Source organism: Thamnophis elegans, chromosome 2, assembly GCF_009769535.1.
Source record: "Thamnophis elegans isolate rThaEle1 chromosome 2, rThaEle1.pri, whole genome shotgun sequence".
Classification (NCBI taxonomy): Eukaryota; Metazoa; Chordata; class Lepidosauria; order Squamata; family Colubridae; genus Thamnophis; species Thamnophis elegans.
Genome location: NC_045542.1, coordinates 35825292 through 35839420, shown reverse-complemented (window position 1 = coordinate 35839420; position 14129 = coordinate 35825292). Strand labels below are relative to the sequence as shown.

Genomic DNA, 14129 nt, shown 5'->3' with positions numbered 1-14129 from the left:
TAAAAAAGGCAGCTGTCTGTCATCACAAATATTAAATATTTCATGAGGGCTCCCTGAAGAGAAGCTTCGTGTGACACAGAAGCCCTGCTCGTTTGACCTTCTTCCGCCAAAGATATGCCGCCGGGGCTTTGTTTCTGCCGCAGCGGACCAGCCCCGCCATCTTTTCGGAATGTGCAGCGACGGCACTTTGCGAACAGGGCGGCTCTTCCCGTCCCTGGCTCCCGATGGAAGTCTTTTCTTCAACAAGTCGCCGTCCCTTTCTCTCGCCTAAAATCCATAAATCTGCCCGGTTGCTTCCCCGGCTTCGCACATCCCTCCTCCCCCCCCACACACACACTAAAAACCGGAGAGAAGAGGCTACTCTGAAACATTTGCCTCGGTAGCTAAATTCTACCAACGAGAAATGCCTCGCTGCGTTTCATACAGTGAGGCGTCTCGGTTTTCCTGGAAACAACACTTTAGCTAGACTTAATTTCTTTTGTTAAGTATTTTATAGCATGATCCGAAATCGACGGCGAAGTCTCTTCTGGACCCCCGGGGGTGGGGTGGGGTGGAGAGCGCGTGACCCACCCGCTTTGGCGGCCGCCAGGAGGTGCAGACATGCCCCCCCCCCTCGTTCTATCCTGCGCATGTCATTCCGTTCAGATTTCGGGACATTCGAACCTGCCAATTAGGCGGCAGCTGAAGAAAAAGTAGAACCTGCCTTCCTCATTACCTTCCCCATTAACCACGCCCCCTTGCCTTAGGACACGCCCAAACGATATAAAAGGCCTCGCCCGCGGTTGTTTCAGCCCCAAAGAAGTTTTGGCTCACTGACGGCTTCCTAAACGGGTCGATTAGTGAGGAAGACTCTCGACCCGTTTTCGTTGGAGGTGCTTTCTCCCGGGATCTCGGTTTCCACGAAACATGGTAAGTGAACAAAGGATTCTCCGAAAGGGTTACTACGCCTTTCACCCACCCCACCCCGGGGGACACTTAGCTTCAACTGCAGTTTTTAAAGCATTCAGAGATCCCAGTTCTGGTCGGTAGAAAGAAGCGGCTCCTAGCTCCGACTGATAGTGGCAGCACACATGACCGCCCGCATGGATGGATAGAGAGATAGATGTTGGGACGTTTCCTGCAGGGTATTACGCCCATCAGGAGGCGGGAAATAGTCCCCGCGCCGGTTCAATCCCGCTTCGTTGGGTCATGACACCCTCCAAAAGTATTTCCCCTCTCTTGCGTCTCGGCTTTACATATTTTTCGTGGTTGAAAGAGTGGAGCTCTATCATTGGCTTGTTTGTTGCTGCAAGACAAATCATCCATAATATTTAGAGATAAGCAGTTGGAGGTTTGGAGCTGATAAGAACAGACTGAGCTGTATTGGACAGTTTTGAATGAGGGGTCCACTGGTGCTTTCTCAGCTTGGTTGTTTTTGTTGCAGGACGTTTCGTTACCCGAACTAAATTAACCTAGTTTGGGTAATGAAGCGTCTGTAAGAAAAGCAGCCGAGCTCAGAGAGCATCAACGACCGGTCATTCCCACCCCTAGCTACAAATATTCTCTTTTATCGGTATCAAGTCTTGAATGCGGCAATATCGGTAATTACTCATGTCAAAAGCTCTTAAGATCTTGAGCAAAGATCTTAAGAGCTAAAGGTTCCCCTTGCACATATGTGCTAATCGTTCCCGACTCTAGGGGCGGAGCTCATCTCCGTTTCAAAGCCGAAGAGCTAGCGCTGATGGAAGACATCTCCGTGGTCATGTGGCCGGCATGACTAAACGCCGAAGGCGCACGGAACGCTTTTACCTTCCCTCCAAAGTTGGTTCCTATTTTTTCTACTTGCATTTTTACATGCGTTCAAACTGCTAGGTTGGCAGAAGCTGGGACAAGTAACGGGAGCTCACTCCGTTATGCAGCTCTAGGGATTCGAACCGCCGACCTTTCTGATCGACAAGCTCAGCGTCTGAGCCACCGGGTTCCATGAAGCTCCTGTATCCTCACTTTATTCTTTCCATGAAATGGATGGGCAACTCTTGCCCAAATCTTCCAGGCTTTGTACAGCACAGAGAAAGGTGACTGTCTCTTTAAAAAAAGCTACCAGTAGGAGGTGGCCTAATAGGGAATCTTTATCTTGCTTTTAGGAGCAGGATGTGACGATGCTTCAGTCTTGTGACTCATCATCTTTGCCTTCATTTTTCATAGATACCTGTTGAGTCATTTTTCTTGGAAAAGGCAGACATTAGCATATGAAGTTTCAAATCCTGTTAAACAACCCACGCTGCTTTTCCAATATTTTTGAGTGTCTACTATTTTTTAAAAAAAACCCTTTTCTAGGTAGTACTTCTCTCTAGCAGGCACGAAAACAATAAGAACAGGAAGTAACAATATTGCAAAATGACCAGCATTAGCACTTTAAGCCACATTTAAAAAGCCTTCCTTAAACACCATAATGAAGTATTATGAATGAAATGAAAGTGGCCACGTTTGACCTTGAAGACATGTGGCTTTGCTACTTGCTGTAAAAGGCTTTGAGAGTATTGCACAAAGCCAGTTACAAATAGGATGAACAGAATTTTTGAATGGATCTGGTGCATATATGATGTCCAGGTCAAATAAAATCAGGACTGCAGAGCACCATTGGATACTTTGCAGTGGTGACAAGATTTTGTGGAAGATGCATCTGGAACATACTTTAAATTGACATTGTTCAAATACTTGATCTGACGGATATATTTTTTTAATGTTAAGTTTAGGCAGGAAAATGGTGTTTAAGTTAAGGTTAAGATAAATTGTTGTTTGGTTTAGTATAAGCTGATGATTGACTTCTTTTCTTAAGGCTCACCATAATTGAAGTATCTGCCATCTATTTGAAAATAGTGTAGACTACATCAAATGAAATTATATTCTAGATGTTTTTGCTTCAGTTTCATGTTTCAAGATACATAGGAATTTTGAAATTCTTTTACTTTGTGGTTTTTACTGTATTGTCTCTACTGATCTCATGCCAAGCCTTCTAGAAAGATACACAATTTTTATAATAAGAATTCCAGATGTTTCATGGTGCTCTCATAAATGAATAGTTAGTATTTACCTACAACAGGAAGGAAATAAGTTGCAGTGTTTGTGCATGTTTTTTAAAAAAATCTGAAGCAGCTTTGAAACTCTACATTTTGGGTATAAAGTAGTGTCAATCCAGCTTTTAGGGATTTGGGACTAACATTTGACACTTACATTAATATTCTGAGCTCAGAATAATATGATTTCATCAAGATCTTAAAGATCTGGATGAAGCTATCCAGAGTCACCTTGTAAGGGGAGATGGGCAGCATAGAAATTTAATAAATAAATATCTTTGGCTCACAACTTCCAATCATCTGCACCCAAAATCACCTGTACCCATGTTGGTTGGGAATACTGGGAGCTGTAGTATAGGTCAGCTGGAAATGGTTAAGTTGGAGAAGGCCGAGCTATTTTGATTTTCAGGCTGTTCTCCCCTACCCTTTCTTAGTGCTGAATGATAAGATACTTGCATTGCTTTCCTGAAATGACTAATATGTTTAGGTGGGTCAGGCCTGAGGATACTCCTGAATATTCCCTTTGATGCACGGACTAGTTAAAACAAGCCCATTCCTGCTAGGATTCCTAAAATAGTTTGCTCCCAATAGAAGAGAATATATGTAGCTCAAGGTTAAACTGTGGAGTCCTTGGTGCTCTCTGAGCTTGGTTGCTTGCATGCAGGTGTTTCATGATCCATCTAGGTAATACCAGGGCAATAGTACATGGAAACATCTTCAAGCAACCAACCAACCAGGTTCAGAAGGTTCCACCACAAAACCGCGGTAGACAAAAGCGCGCTCGATGAAAGCGCGTACGTGACGTCATCACAGTGTGACGAAAACATCGCGCTGTGATCGATAAATGTAAAATTAAAGCGAAAACCTTACCCTAACCCCCCCAAACCTAACCCTAAACCTAACCCTTAACCTAACGCTAAACCTAACGCTAACCCTTAATCTAACGCTAAACGTAACCCTAACGCTCTAAACCTAACCCTTAACCTAACCCTAACCCTAACCCTAACCCTTACCTTTATGTGAATCGGCTTGCTTTAATTTTATTTTTATTTCAATTTTTTATTTTTTTCATCGCGCTGTGATGACATCACGTACACGCTTTCGTCGAGCGCGCTTTTGTGGACCGCGGTTTTGACGGGTCACGGGTTCAGAGAGCACCAAGGACTCCATTGTTTGTTTCCCATTATGCAGAAGGGTACTGAAGTAGCTTTCATAGTAAGAGCCATGTGACACTGTACCCTCTTTGGGGTTTTATTGAACAAACCTCTCATTATAACCTGAGTCACAGTACAGCATTTCCTCATTTTCCTCTGATTTGGTCAGAGGCACAGAAAATTGAGACGAAAAATCTAAGAGTCCCGTTTCTTCTAAAGGAAGCTTTGTCTTCAATGCTACATATTTTCTTTTCATTGGCTTCATTGTATAGTCTCTGCAAGGGTTGCCCTAAATTTGCATGTAGAAGTCTGCCTCCATAAAAACTCCTCCACACTCCATAATGTCCCACTCCAGAGCTGCTTGTTTAAAGTCATTTCTGGGTATGTGAAAGGCTATGGATGCTAGTGCTAAGAGTATATGAAACCTAAAGCTTCTGCTAGTAGTTGATAAAAGAGGGCCAGGACATGATGATGCTCCTGGCCCCTTCTTTGCTAAATACAATGTGTTGCAATAGTCACAGTGACTCAAGCAGGTTTGAATCCCACCCACAGCTTCTATTGCTGATAAGAAATGAGCAATACAGGCATGTCTACCTTGCAGAGGATTGATTGATCATATACTGGTCTGACTGTGCATTATTCCTCAACCTAAATATGGTTTGTGTGTGAATTAGCAGACTGGGCAAATCTTGTTATTTATGGATTATTCCACAATGCATGATGGCTAACTATGATATCTGAAAGTTGCTGAGGATTTATGTATGAGGTTGTCTTCCTTCAATCTGGACAGACTTTTGTACAACTCCAGGTCAGTTCCTACTCTTCTCTGTCAGCAGCACAGTCATTAGTCATGTCTGGAGGTTATAAAGTATAATTACTCATTACAGGTCTGATTTGATTAACCTGGGGTTGTTGAATAAATCATGGTTAGACAGATCACACAATATCTTAAACCATGCACTGAGGTTTACAAACCACAATGTTGTACAATATATTAAATTGCAAGGAGTGTTCCTTGGTTTTTGGTGAAGCATCTTGTAGGAGATTGACTATCATCCATTGTATCTGGTAGACCTCACATTAAGAAAGGTTGACTCCTTTTGCACACAAAAAACACATTCAGATGCTATTGCTACTGTATTGGAGCATTGTTGTTGTTGTTTTAGTCTTATCTCAATTAGTTTTTTCCCATTTCTCTCCATGTTTAGTTCAATAAGATCCATAGCATTCATCCTCAATTAACCCATGTGTAAAAAAAAATGCTGAGACCCTTTTCCTAGCTGGGACATTGCAAGCAAATAAGATGCAGAGCACACAGTTGATGGAAAGGAGGTGATCCATTGACTCCTGAATCAAATTTGCTCTTGGGGGTAGACTACAGAGACTTTGTTTTATAAGGGGACTGGTCCTTGGTGTGGTCTTGGGGTGTATGCGTTTGTGCATGACTGTCAAAAGGTCAATCTTAGTTGTCCTTCCTAGTGTCTGTTGGCTTACCTTTTTGTTGTGTAGATGGTGGGCAGCCTATTTGTGGTTGTGGGGAAGTATGTGACTGGATAGGTTCTTTGGTTAATTATTCTTGTCTGGGTACTTGGTTTTGGTACTTGGATTCGGTACATTGTCAGTTGATAACTTAGTAAAGGTGCAACTTAGCAACCTATTGTTACAATGTATTCCCCATAGTTTCCAGTCTCAGTGAATCATGGATTTGTGTTAACAGTTAAGGGATTGCTGAGACAGTAAGAGAAAGTAAAGTTACTTTGGAATAAAGAATCTCCTATGGTTGTTATTAAAAATAAATAAAAATCTTTCCACAACCAAAGTAAAAATTATTGAGGAATCCATTGGAAGCCTGAAAAGGCCATTTAAGGAGGCTATTACAAAAAAGTGCCAGGAATCTTTTAAATAAGCTACAAACCAAATAGGGGATCTCTATTGGCCTTATCCTATTCAATAAAGAGCACTGAACATTTTGAGGAAATTCCTCTTTTTTTCCAATTGCAATAAATTATGGTCTAATTGTGGACTCCTAATATGGTCTTCTTTGTGTAGGATTGAATCCTCCTTTTCCAAGGCTGACTTTTTTTCAGCTCTTGACTTCCAAGTGAGTTCTTGGAGATGGATTGAGCTCCAAAGTGACCATCAAGCCCTCCCTCCAATCCTTGTGACAGGCATAAAATTGTGCTGTCCATTGCCTGCTCCTTTGAAATAGCACAGTGATGCCTCACCCTTAGCCCTTCAAACAACACTTTTTAAAGCCTTGCTGTTTAATCTAATGCCTTGTGTGTTGTGAGCTAGATGATGACAGAGCCAGCAGGTTTAAGCTGGTTTGGGAGGTTTGGGGGTAGGGAGTGAAGAGACCTTCTAAGTTTAGGATCAAAGTTGGCTTTAACTATTGTTACAATGATACTAGATGGCTATGTGGACAAAGTAACTTTATTTGTGCAATCAGGAACCTTCTCGAATTACAGAAAGCTTGAAGCAGCCGTGTTTTATTTCTTCAGAAGACCAGGAAGGCAGAGATGTAATTCCAGCATTCTCTGCTGCCGGTTTTAACCCCGGTTTGCTTATACTCAAAAGTATTTAAAGCCATATTTGGACTAAAATTAAGGTGCATTTCTAAATATTTTGAAAACGGTTTTAAATATCAGTACTCTGGTGTGCCAGTTTTAAAGACTGACATTTGAAGTTTTGGGGGGGGGTCAACTCTACTCATGGGAGCTTCTATATCAGGGGTCCCCAAACTTGGCAACTTTAAGACTTATGGACTTCAACTCCCAGAATTCTCCAGCCAGCATAGCTTGTCTACTTCAATTCTGGGAATTGAAGTCCACAAGTCTTAAAGTTGCCAAGTTTGAAGACCTCTGTTCTATATAGTGCACATAATTGCATCTCAGGATAACGCTTGCTAGGCAGGGCTTCACATTCAGATACAAAAAAGTGTTTGGAGTGTACAGGATAACAGCTGGAACATTTGATTGCAATACTTAAAGCCGCTGGTCATTTTGTGGGATTGTGCAGCAGCTATGAAGAGCAGCCATGTGAGTCTGGAAAAAGATACAGCTGCTGTAAGGTCCAGATATTTTATATTTATATTTTGCCTTCTTGCACAAAGGAAAGAATCCTTTGGAGATCAAGTCTGAAGTGCTTGCAGCTCCCATATTCAAGGTAGTTGTTGAATATAGCTGATGTAGCTGCATCCCCCCCCAAAAAAACATATGTTATAAAGAGAGGCTGCACCTGTTAAAAATGAAGCTAATGACACTTTTAATCTTTCCTACCCAATGACCTGTGTTTGAATACTGGTTTCTGTGCTTTTCTTTGTTGAAAAATAAACTGGAGTCCAACCTCATAGTTAATGCATTCGCGGTTTTAAGAAAATGCCAAGCTACCATATTTTTCAGAGTATAAGATGCAACGGAGTATAAGACGCACCAAAAAATTTTTAAAAAAGGTTTTGCACTCTGCAAACCTCACTAAATTGGGCCCATTTTTGTCATTAAAAAGGGCATGGATAGCCTTTAGGAGGCTCATAGAGTGCTCCTGGGGGTTGGGGGGGGGGGAAATTGAGCAAAAAACAGCCTGTTTTTTGCTTGTTTCTGCCTTCCCCAGCCCCCAGGAGCACTCTGGAAGCCTCCTAAAGGCAATGCATGGGCATTTTGGTGAAGGGGGTGGGGTTTTGGGAGGCAACAAATGCTGTATTCAGTGTATAAGACGCATCCAGATTTTCAGCCTCTTTTTTGAGGGAAAAGGGTGCGTCTTATACTCTGAAAAATACGGTAAGTAAATAGGAGGTACATTGTGAACCTGCACAATGCCTGCTTCTGCCCATTACCAAATACAAAGTTGGCATCTAAAAGATGGATCAGGCTTCCCCATCCTGACCCTGTCCAGGTGTGCTGGACCATAACTCCCATAATCCCCATCACCAATTCTTTTTCATGCTGGGGAGGCCACATTACTGCATCTATCTGAACTGGTGATCAAAAATCTGCTGGGTTGTTTACTTGCTGGCCAGTTATTAAATAATATAGAAGGATGTTCTGAACGGGTGATTTCTGTGCTTCATCCAGCTTTCCTTCATTTCCAGAAGTCGCAGAAGCAAGTGATAAAGATACATATCGAGAAACGGGTAGAAATTGTAACTGTTGCAATGACTGGCACTTAACCATCCCCATGAATTAAGACTAGGTAGTTGTTAGCATTGGGATGAGAAATGATTGAAATGGGAAATGAGGAGGTGATAAGCTGCCTGGGAAAGTCAAGGGAAATCATCAAAAACCATAAAAGACTGAAAGTTAGAATATTCTGGACATATGATGTGACACCCAGAAATATATGGCACACCTCGTTTAATCCTCCAGGGAAAAGATGAATGGAAATGAGGTCCAGACAGAATTTAAAAAAAAAACATGGCTTCAAAATCTAAGGGACTGGTTTGGACAAAACTCAACAGCAGTTTTTCATGTGGCTCTTGATAAAAATAGGATTGCCAACTTCCGCCAACTTCGCCAACTTCTGATATGGGACAAGAAGAAGTTGTTAGTATTGGCTTGCACCAAAATTTCAGCCGTAGCTGCACTTTAATTACATCCAGACAGAGACAGACAGAGCTAATAATTTCTAGCACAGCCATGCCTTTAAGTCTTGTTAATAGCTCATGCTTCGTGTTGCATGAAAACAGATGATTATTTATTGCTAGTTGGGACTTCACTGGTGAGTGGTTTAATCATTGCAGACAATTGCTAGTTGTGGTTTACCTGTTCTAGAATAAATATAATGGAATGGTTTCTCTCTGCAGCGTGAGTGCATCTCCGTCCACGTTGGCCAAGCCGGGGTCCAGATTGGCAATGCCTGCTGGGAGCTCTACTGCCTAGAACATGGCATCCAGCCAGATGGGCAGATGCCCAGCGATAAGACGATTGGGGGAGGAGATGACTCCTTCAACACCTTCTTCAGTGAGACTGGAGCTGGCAAACACGTCCCCAGGGCTGTATTCATAGACCTGGAGCCAACAGTGATTGGTGAGCTACTTGCAGTAATATTAACATTTTAGAAATACTCCGTGGCAAGAAAGGTTAGAGGTCCATAGAATATCAAACATTTCTTGTTCAAGTTGGAGGTCCAGTCCCTTGCATTTATAGGTTTAAAAAAAAAACCAAATCAGACTTCGGTCCTGAAGAACATCATGACATATCTGAATAGAGACTAACTTTTTGACTGGATATATGATGGATTCTTGTTTTGGTATAAGGAATTAATTAGTGCTAACATGAATTTTTAACCTATTCAATCATGACTTTTTAATTTAATTTAACTTAATATTCTTAACATACATAAATATCAAAAAGAAAAAAATTAATAGAAACCAAAACAAATTAGAAAAGAGACAAACTCATACAAGCTTATAAAGAAAAACAAAGGCATGTTGTATTTTATACTTTTAGTACTTGCTGATTTACTAATAAACATACCACTATATTATAAGTAAGATAACCCTTATTGTCATATTTTTTTCTGTGGGCACTCTGACACACATTAAAAATGAAATCTTCTTGCCTGCTCTCAAAAGCGTACACATATACAACTCATATATGCTATATACATGCATACATACATACATACATACATACATACATACCTACACCCTAACATATAAATAATTAATCACTGTCCATCTTGAATACATAACGGAAAGAGGAAGCTTGAGAGTTCACAAGGTTGATACTGTATAGAACAAAATTCTGGCTGAATCTGGATGTCCTCCTTATAAATACAAAATATTGTTAAATATCACAAAATTTGTGACATAACATTTACTGCTGCATCCAATTAGTAGAAAATATTGGTTTTGCTTCCACAACGTATCACTCACTTCTTGCAGCCATTTCTTAATATCTGGAATAATATCAGATCTCCAATTTCTCAATATTCTTTTACCTACTCCCATGTTCAATAAAACCATAATTCCTAATAAGCACTCAGATTCTAAAACTTTGGCATATAGTTCAACATTTTATTTATCAAATTTATATAGTTGCCCATCCTCTCCCAAAGGAGACTCTTGTGAACAGTGATAAAGATTTAAATGCTGTATTTTCCCATAAGTCTACTTATAATACACTACAGGTTGTCCTCAACATGACTGTAATGGAGTCTGCCCATTCTGGTCATAAGTTGTGGTGGTTGTAAAGCAAGTCATCATGTAACTGATTTCATTTTACAATTTTTTTTGCGATGATCATTAAGTGAATAAATGATAGGTTAAACAAAGGACAAGAATCCAGAATGAAGAAGAGTTGTACAATTGAACAATGCAATTTGAGAGCAATTGGAATACACTGAAATTAATGTTTAAGGTGCCTTTATTCTTTACTCGTGCAGAAAGATTTGGCCACTTCCACAATTCTTTCTTCATTCTGGATTCTTCTCCTCTGCAATCATCTCAGTGCCATCTCTTGGTTTACCCCAGAAGTTCAATTCTCTCTGAAAGCTTTGTCAGTAGATACATTTTTGAAGGGGTTTTGATCACACGATGTCACAACAAACTAAATACCTTTTTCGTTAATTATTTTCACAGATGAAGTGCGCACTGGAACATACCGCCAGCTATTCCACCCTGAGCAACTGATCACTGGCAAAGAAGATGCTGCTAACAACTATGCCAGGGGGCATTACACCATTGGCAAAGAGATCATTGACTTGGTCCTTGACAGGATTAGAAAATTGGTGGGTAATTTCTGCTGCTGAAGGAGCCCTGGGCTTGGAAATGTGAAATAAAGAACTGTAGAGATGCATAGTTCTAAAAATAAAACCCCTAATATTAAGTGGGATAAGATCCCCTGATGCATCTCCTAGTTTTACAGTATAGGATCATCGGCTGCTTCTAGTGTGACTCACTGAATGTATCCCACTTTATCTTCTGCTTGCTGGCAAACAATTTATTCCCTTTTTAGCCATGATTGAGTTTTGAACAGTAAATGTGATGAGTGAATGAGATAAGAGAGAACTCACATAGAAACCTTAGGGTATTTGCAACAAGTTTGTGGGAAATTAGTTTGAAATTAGCTGGATTTGAACAGGCAAGTCATAAAATTTGGTTTTATTTTTGGTATAGTTATGTTTGAACCTAGTTTTTGATTTCTAAACCACTGCTTGTGGTTTTGCATCATGTGAGTTGTCATTGGTTTACTGTAGAAAATAAAGTTTAGTAAACAATGGTTTAAATCATTTTTTTTTTTAAAAGAGGTTGACCATCTGAGTCACCAAAAGAATGAAAAGAATTGCATCTTAGATCAGGAATGATGATGTGGAGGAGAAATATAAAGACTTGTATTACCAGGAAGCAAATGAGAAGGCAGGGTAATTCCCGAGTAGCCTTCTAAATGGGATTCAGTCCTATTGAAGTGGTTGGGATTTAAGTTGCACTCATTCATGATAATTGGCAGGGGCTGTAGAATTTGACATTCATCGTCATCTGGAAGGCTGGATCTTATGGTCTGTAGCTTTTTGGAAGTTACAATGGGCTACAGAATATTCTCAAACAACTGGATGGGATTGAATTTCTTCTGGTATTTTCTTGAGAGTTAAGGAGTTTTTTTTTTTAAAAAAATGCTTGGAAATCAATGAGAGAAAAATCTGGTTCTTAAAATTGACACTGAATCCACTTTGCTTTTTCCCAACAGGCCGACCAGTGCACAGGTCTCCAGGGTTTTCTGGTCTTCCACAGCTTTGGTGGTGGCACTGGCTCTGGCTTTACATCCTTGCTGATGGAGCGCCTGTCCGTTGACTATGGCAAGAAGTCCAAGCTGGAGTTCTCCATCTACCCAGCTCCCCAAGTATCCACAGCTGTTGTTGAGCCCTACAACTCCATCCTGACCACCCACACCACCCTGGAGCACTCCGACTGTGCCTTCATGGTAGACAACGAAGCCATCTATGACATTTGCCGACGAAACCTTGACATTGAGCGCCCCACCTACACCAACCTTAACCGCCTTATCAGCCAGATTGTATCCTCCATCACAGCTTCCTTGCGATTTGATGGCGCCCTGAATGTAGATCTGACAGAATTCCAGACCAACTTGGTGCCCTACCCTAGAATCCATTTCCCTCTGGCGACCTATGCTCCAGTCATCTCTGCTGAAAAAGCCTACCATGAGCAGCTGACTGTAGCAGAGATCACTAATGCATGCTTTGAGCCAGCTAATCAGATGGTGAAATGTGACCCTCGTCATGGTAAATACATGGCCTGCTGCCTGTTGTACCGTGGTGACGTTGTTCCCAAAGATGTCAATGCTGCTATTGCCACTATCAAGACCAAACGCAGCATCCAGTTTGTAGATTGGTGTCCCACTGGTTTCAAGGTTGGTATCAACTACCAACCCCCGACCGTGGTCCCCGGAGGCGACTTGGCCAAAGTGCAGCGTGCAGTCTGCATGCTGAGCAACACCACAGCCATTGCTGAGGCCTGGGCCCGCCTGGACCATAAGTTTGACCTGATGTATGCCAAGCGTGCCTTTGTCCACTGGTACGTTGGGGAAGGGATGGAAGAAGGGGAGTTCTCAGAGGCTCGGGAGGACATGGCTGCTCTGGAGAAGGATTACGAAGAGGTAGGGGCCGATAGTGCTGATGGGGAAGATGAGGGAGAAGAATACTGATTCTTTATTGTGTTAATTTTTCCATTCATCACCCCTGCCTTCTTCTGGATTCATATAACTGTCTATTGTGTTAAAGCTTATTAAAAGTCTGTTTCAGCTGAAAGCAGTTTTGTTTCTTTCTTTAGAGAACAAACTCTGCCCTTTCCAGTGTTCTGGTGTCAGCTGGGATTGTGTTTGTTAAATGAATAAATGGTATGGTCTGTTAGCTTGATAAAGCTTGAATGGTGACACAGCAGGGTACATTAAAAATGTACAGTCAATTGAAGAGTGTGAATGTAGCGGCCCCAGGGACTTTCAGCCGTGAGCCCTCAGTGCAAAAAAAATTCTGTTCTCTGCAAATGCCATCCTGAACATAGCTTTGTGATTCACCTTAAAATTAAGTAGGAGGAGAAATTGGGAATTTCTGGTTCTGCTTTGAGTATGTGAGGGAGAGTAGATATCTGGAATGAGAGAAGCTGTCCTTTATAAGGGCAAGCTGGAGGTCATTTGTACTTCCAGGCAGAAGAAAAAATGTCCCCCCACCCTTTCTTTAGCATAGTTCACTTCCATGAATTCTCCCAAGAAGGAAATTCTTTGTGCAATTCCTTTATGTGTTGCTACATTCTGTAGATCAGGGTAATTACCTTTTGGACTACTAGAAGGGACTTGAGGATAAAGTGAAGGCAGGTACCAGTGGTGTGTTGCAGGCGGTACACCCGGGTATGGGTGTACCGGTGCCTGCCGGGAGCACTGGGTAACATTCTGGTACGGTGCTCCAGAGGGCCTGCCCGCCCGCCGTCCTTACCTGTATTTGAGCTTTTCGGTGCTTCCGCACATGGAGCATGCAGCGCCTGTGTGATGCTCTGCCGAACAGCTGGAGCATCGCGCAGGCATTGCAGAGCATCACAGGAGTTAAGGATGCCTGCGTGTGCTGCATGCGTTCATGTGGTTGCTGGGCCCCATTGCACGTACCGGTTGCAATGGGATCCGGAACCTACCACAGGACTGTACCCACCCATACACGTGTGTCAGTGGTGAAATTCATTTTTTTTTACTACCGGTTCTGTAAGTGTGACTTGGTGGGTATGGTGTGACTTGGTGGGAATGGCAGGGGAAGGATACTGCAAAATCTCCATTCCCACCCCATTGGGGCCAGCCAGAGGTGGCATTTGCTGGTTCTCCAGACTACTCAAAATTTCTGCTACCGGTTCTCCAGAACCGGTCAGAACCTGCTGGATTTCACTCTGACGTGTGTTATGTAAACAATCAGCTCAGTTATCAAA

General features: G+C 41.9%; 1 protein-coding gene across 1 annotated transcript; it reads left to right on the top strand.

The window, feature by feature from the left end:
- The first annotated feature begins 792 nt into the window (after positions 1-792).
- LOC116504087 (tubulin alpha-1C chain) lies at positions 793-12970 on the top strand. The gene is made up of 4 exons (XM_032210928.1): positions 793-909; positions 9009-9231; positions 10788-10936; positions 11893-12970. Exons 1-4 carry the CDS (start codon positions 907-909, stop codon positions 12865-12867), a joined length of 1350 nt encoding a protein of 449 aa, XP_032066819.1. The 5' UTR covers positions 793-906; the 3' UTR covers positions 12868-12970.
- Positions 12971-14129: the final 1159 nt, after the last annotated feature.

What these genes read in the sequence shown, in the direction of transcription:
- LOC116504087 (XM_032210928.1), top strand. An exon ending in CCTGGAGCCAACAGTGATTG is followed by an intron (nt 9,232 to 10,787) that starts GTGAGCTACTTG and finishes TTATTTTCACAG; the next exon opens with ATGAAGTGCGCACTGGAACA. An exon ending in TTGACAGGATTAGAAAATTG is followed by an intron (nt 10,937 to 11,892) that starts GTGGGTAATTTC and finishes TTTTCCCAACAG; the next exon opens with GCCGACCAGTGCACAGGTCT.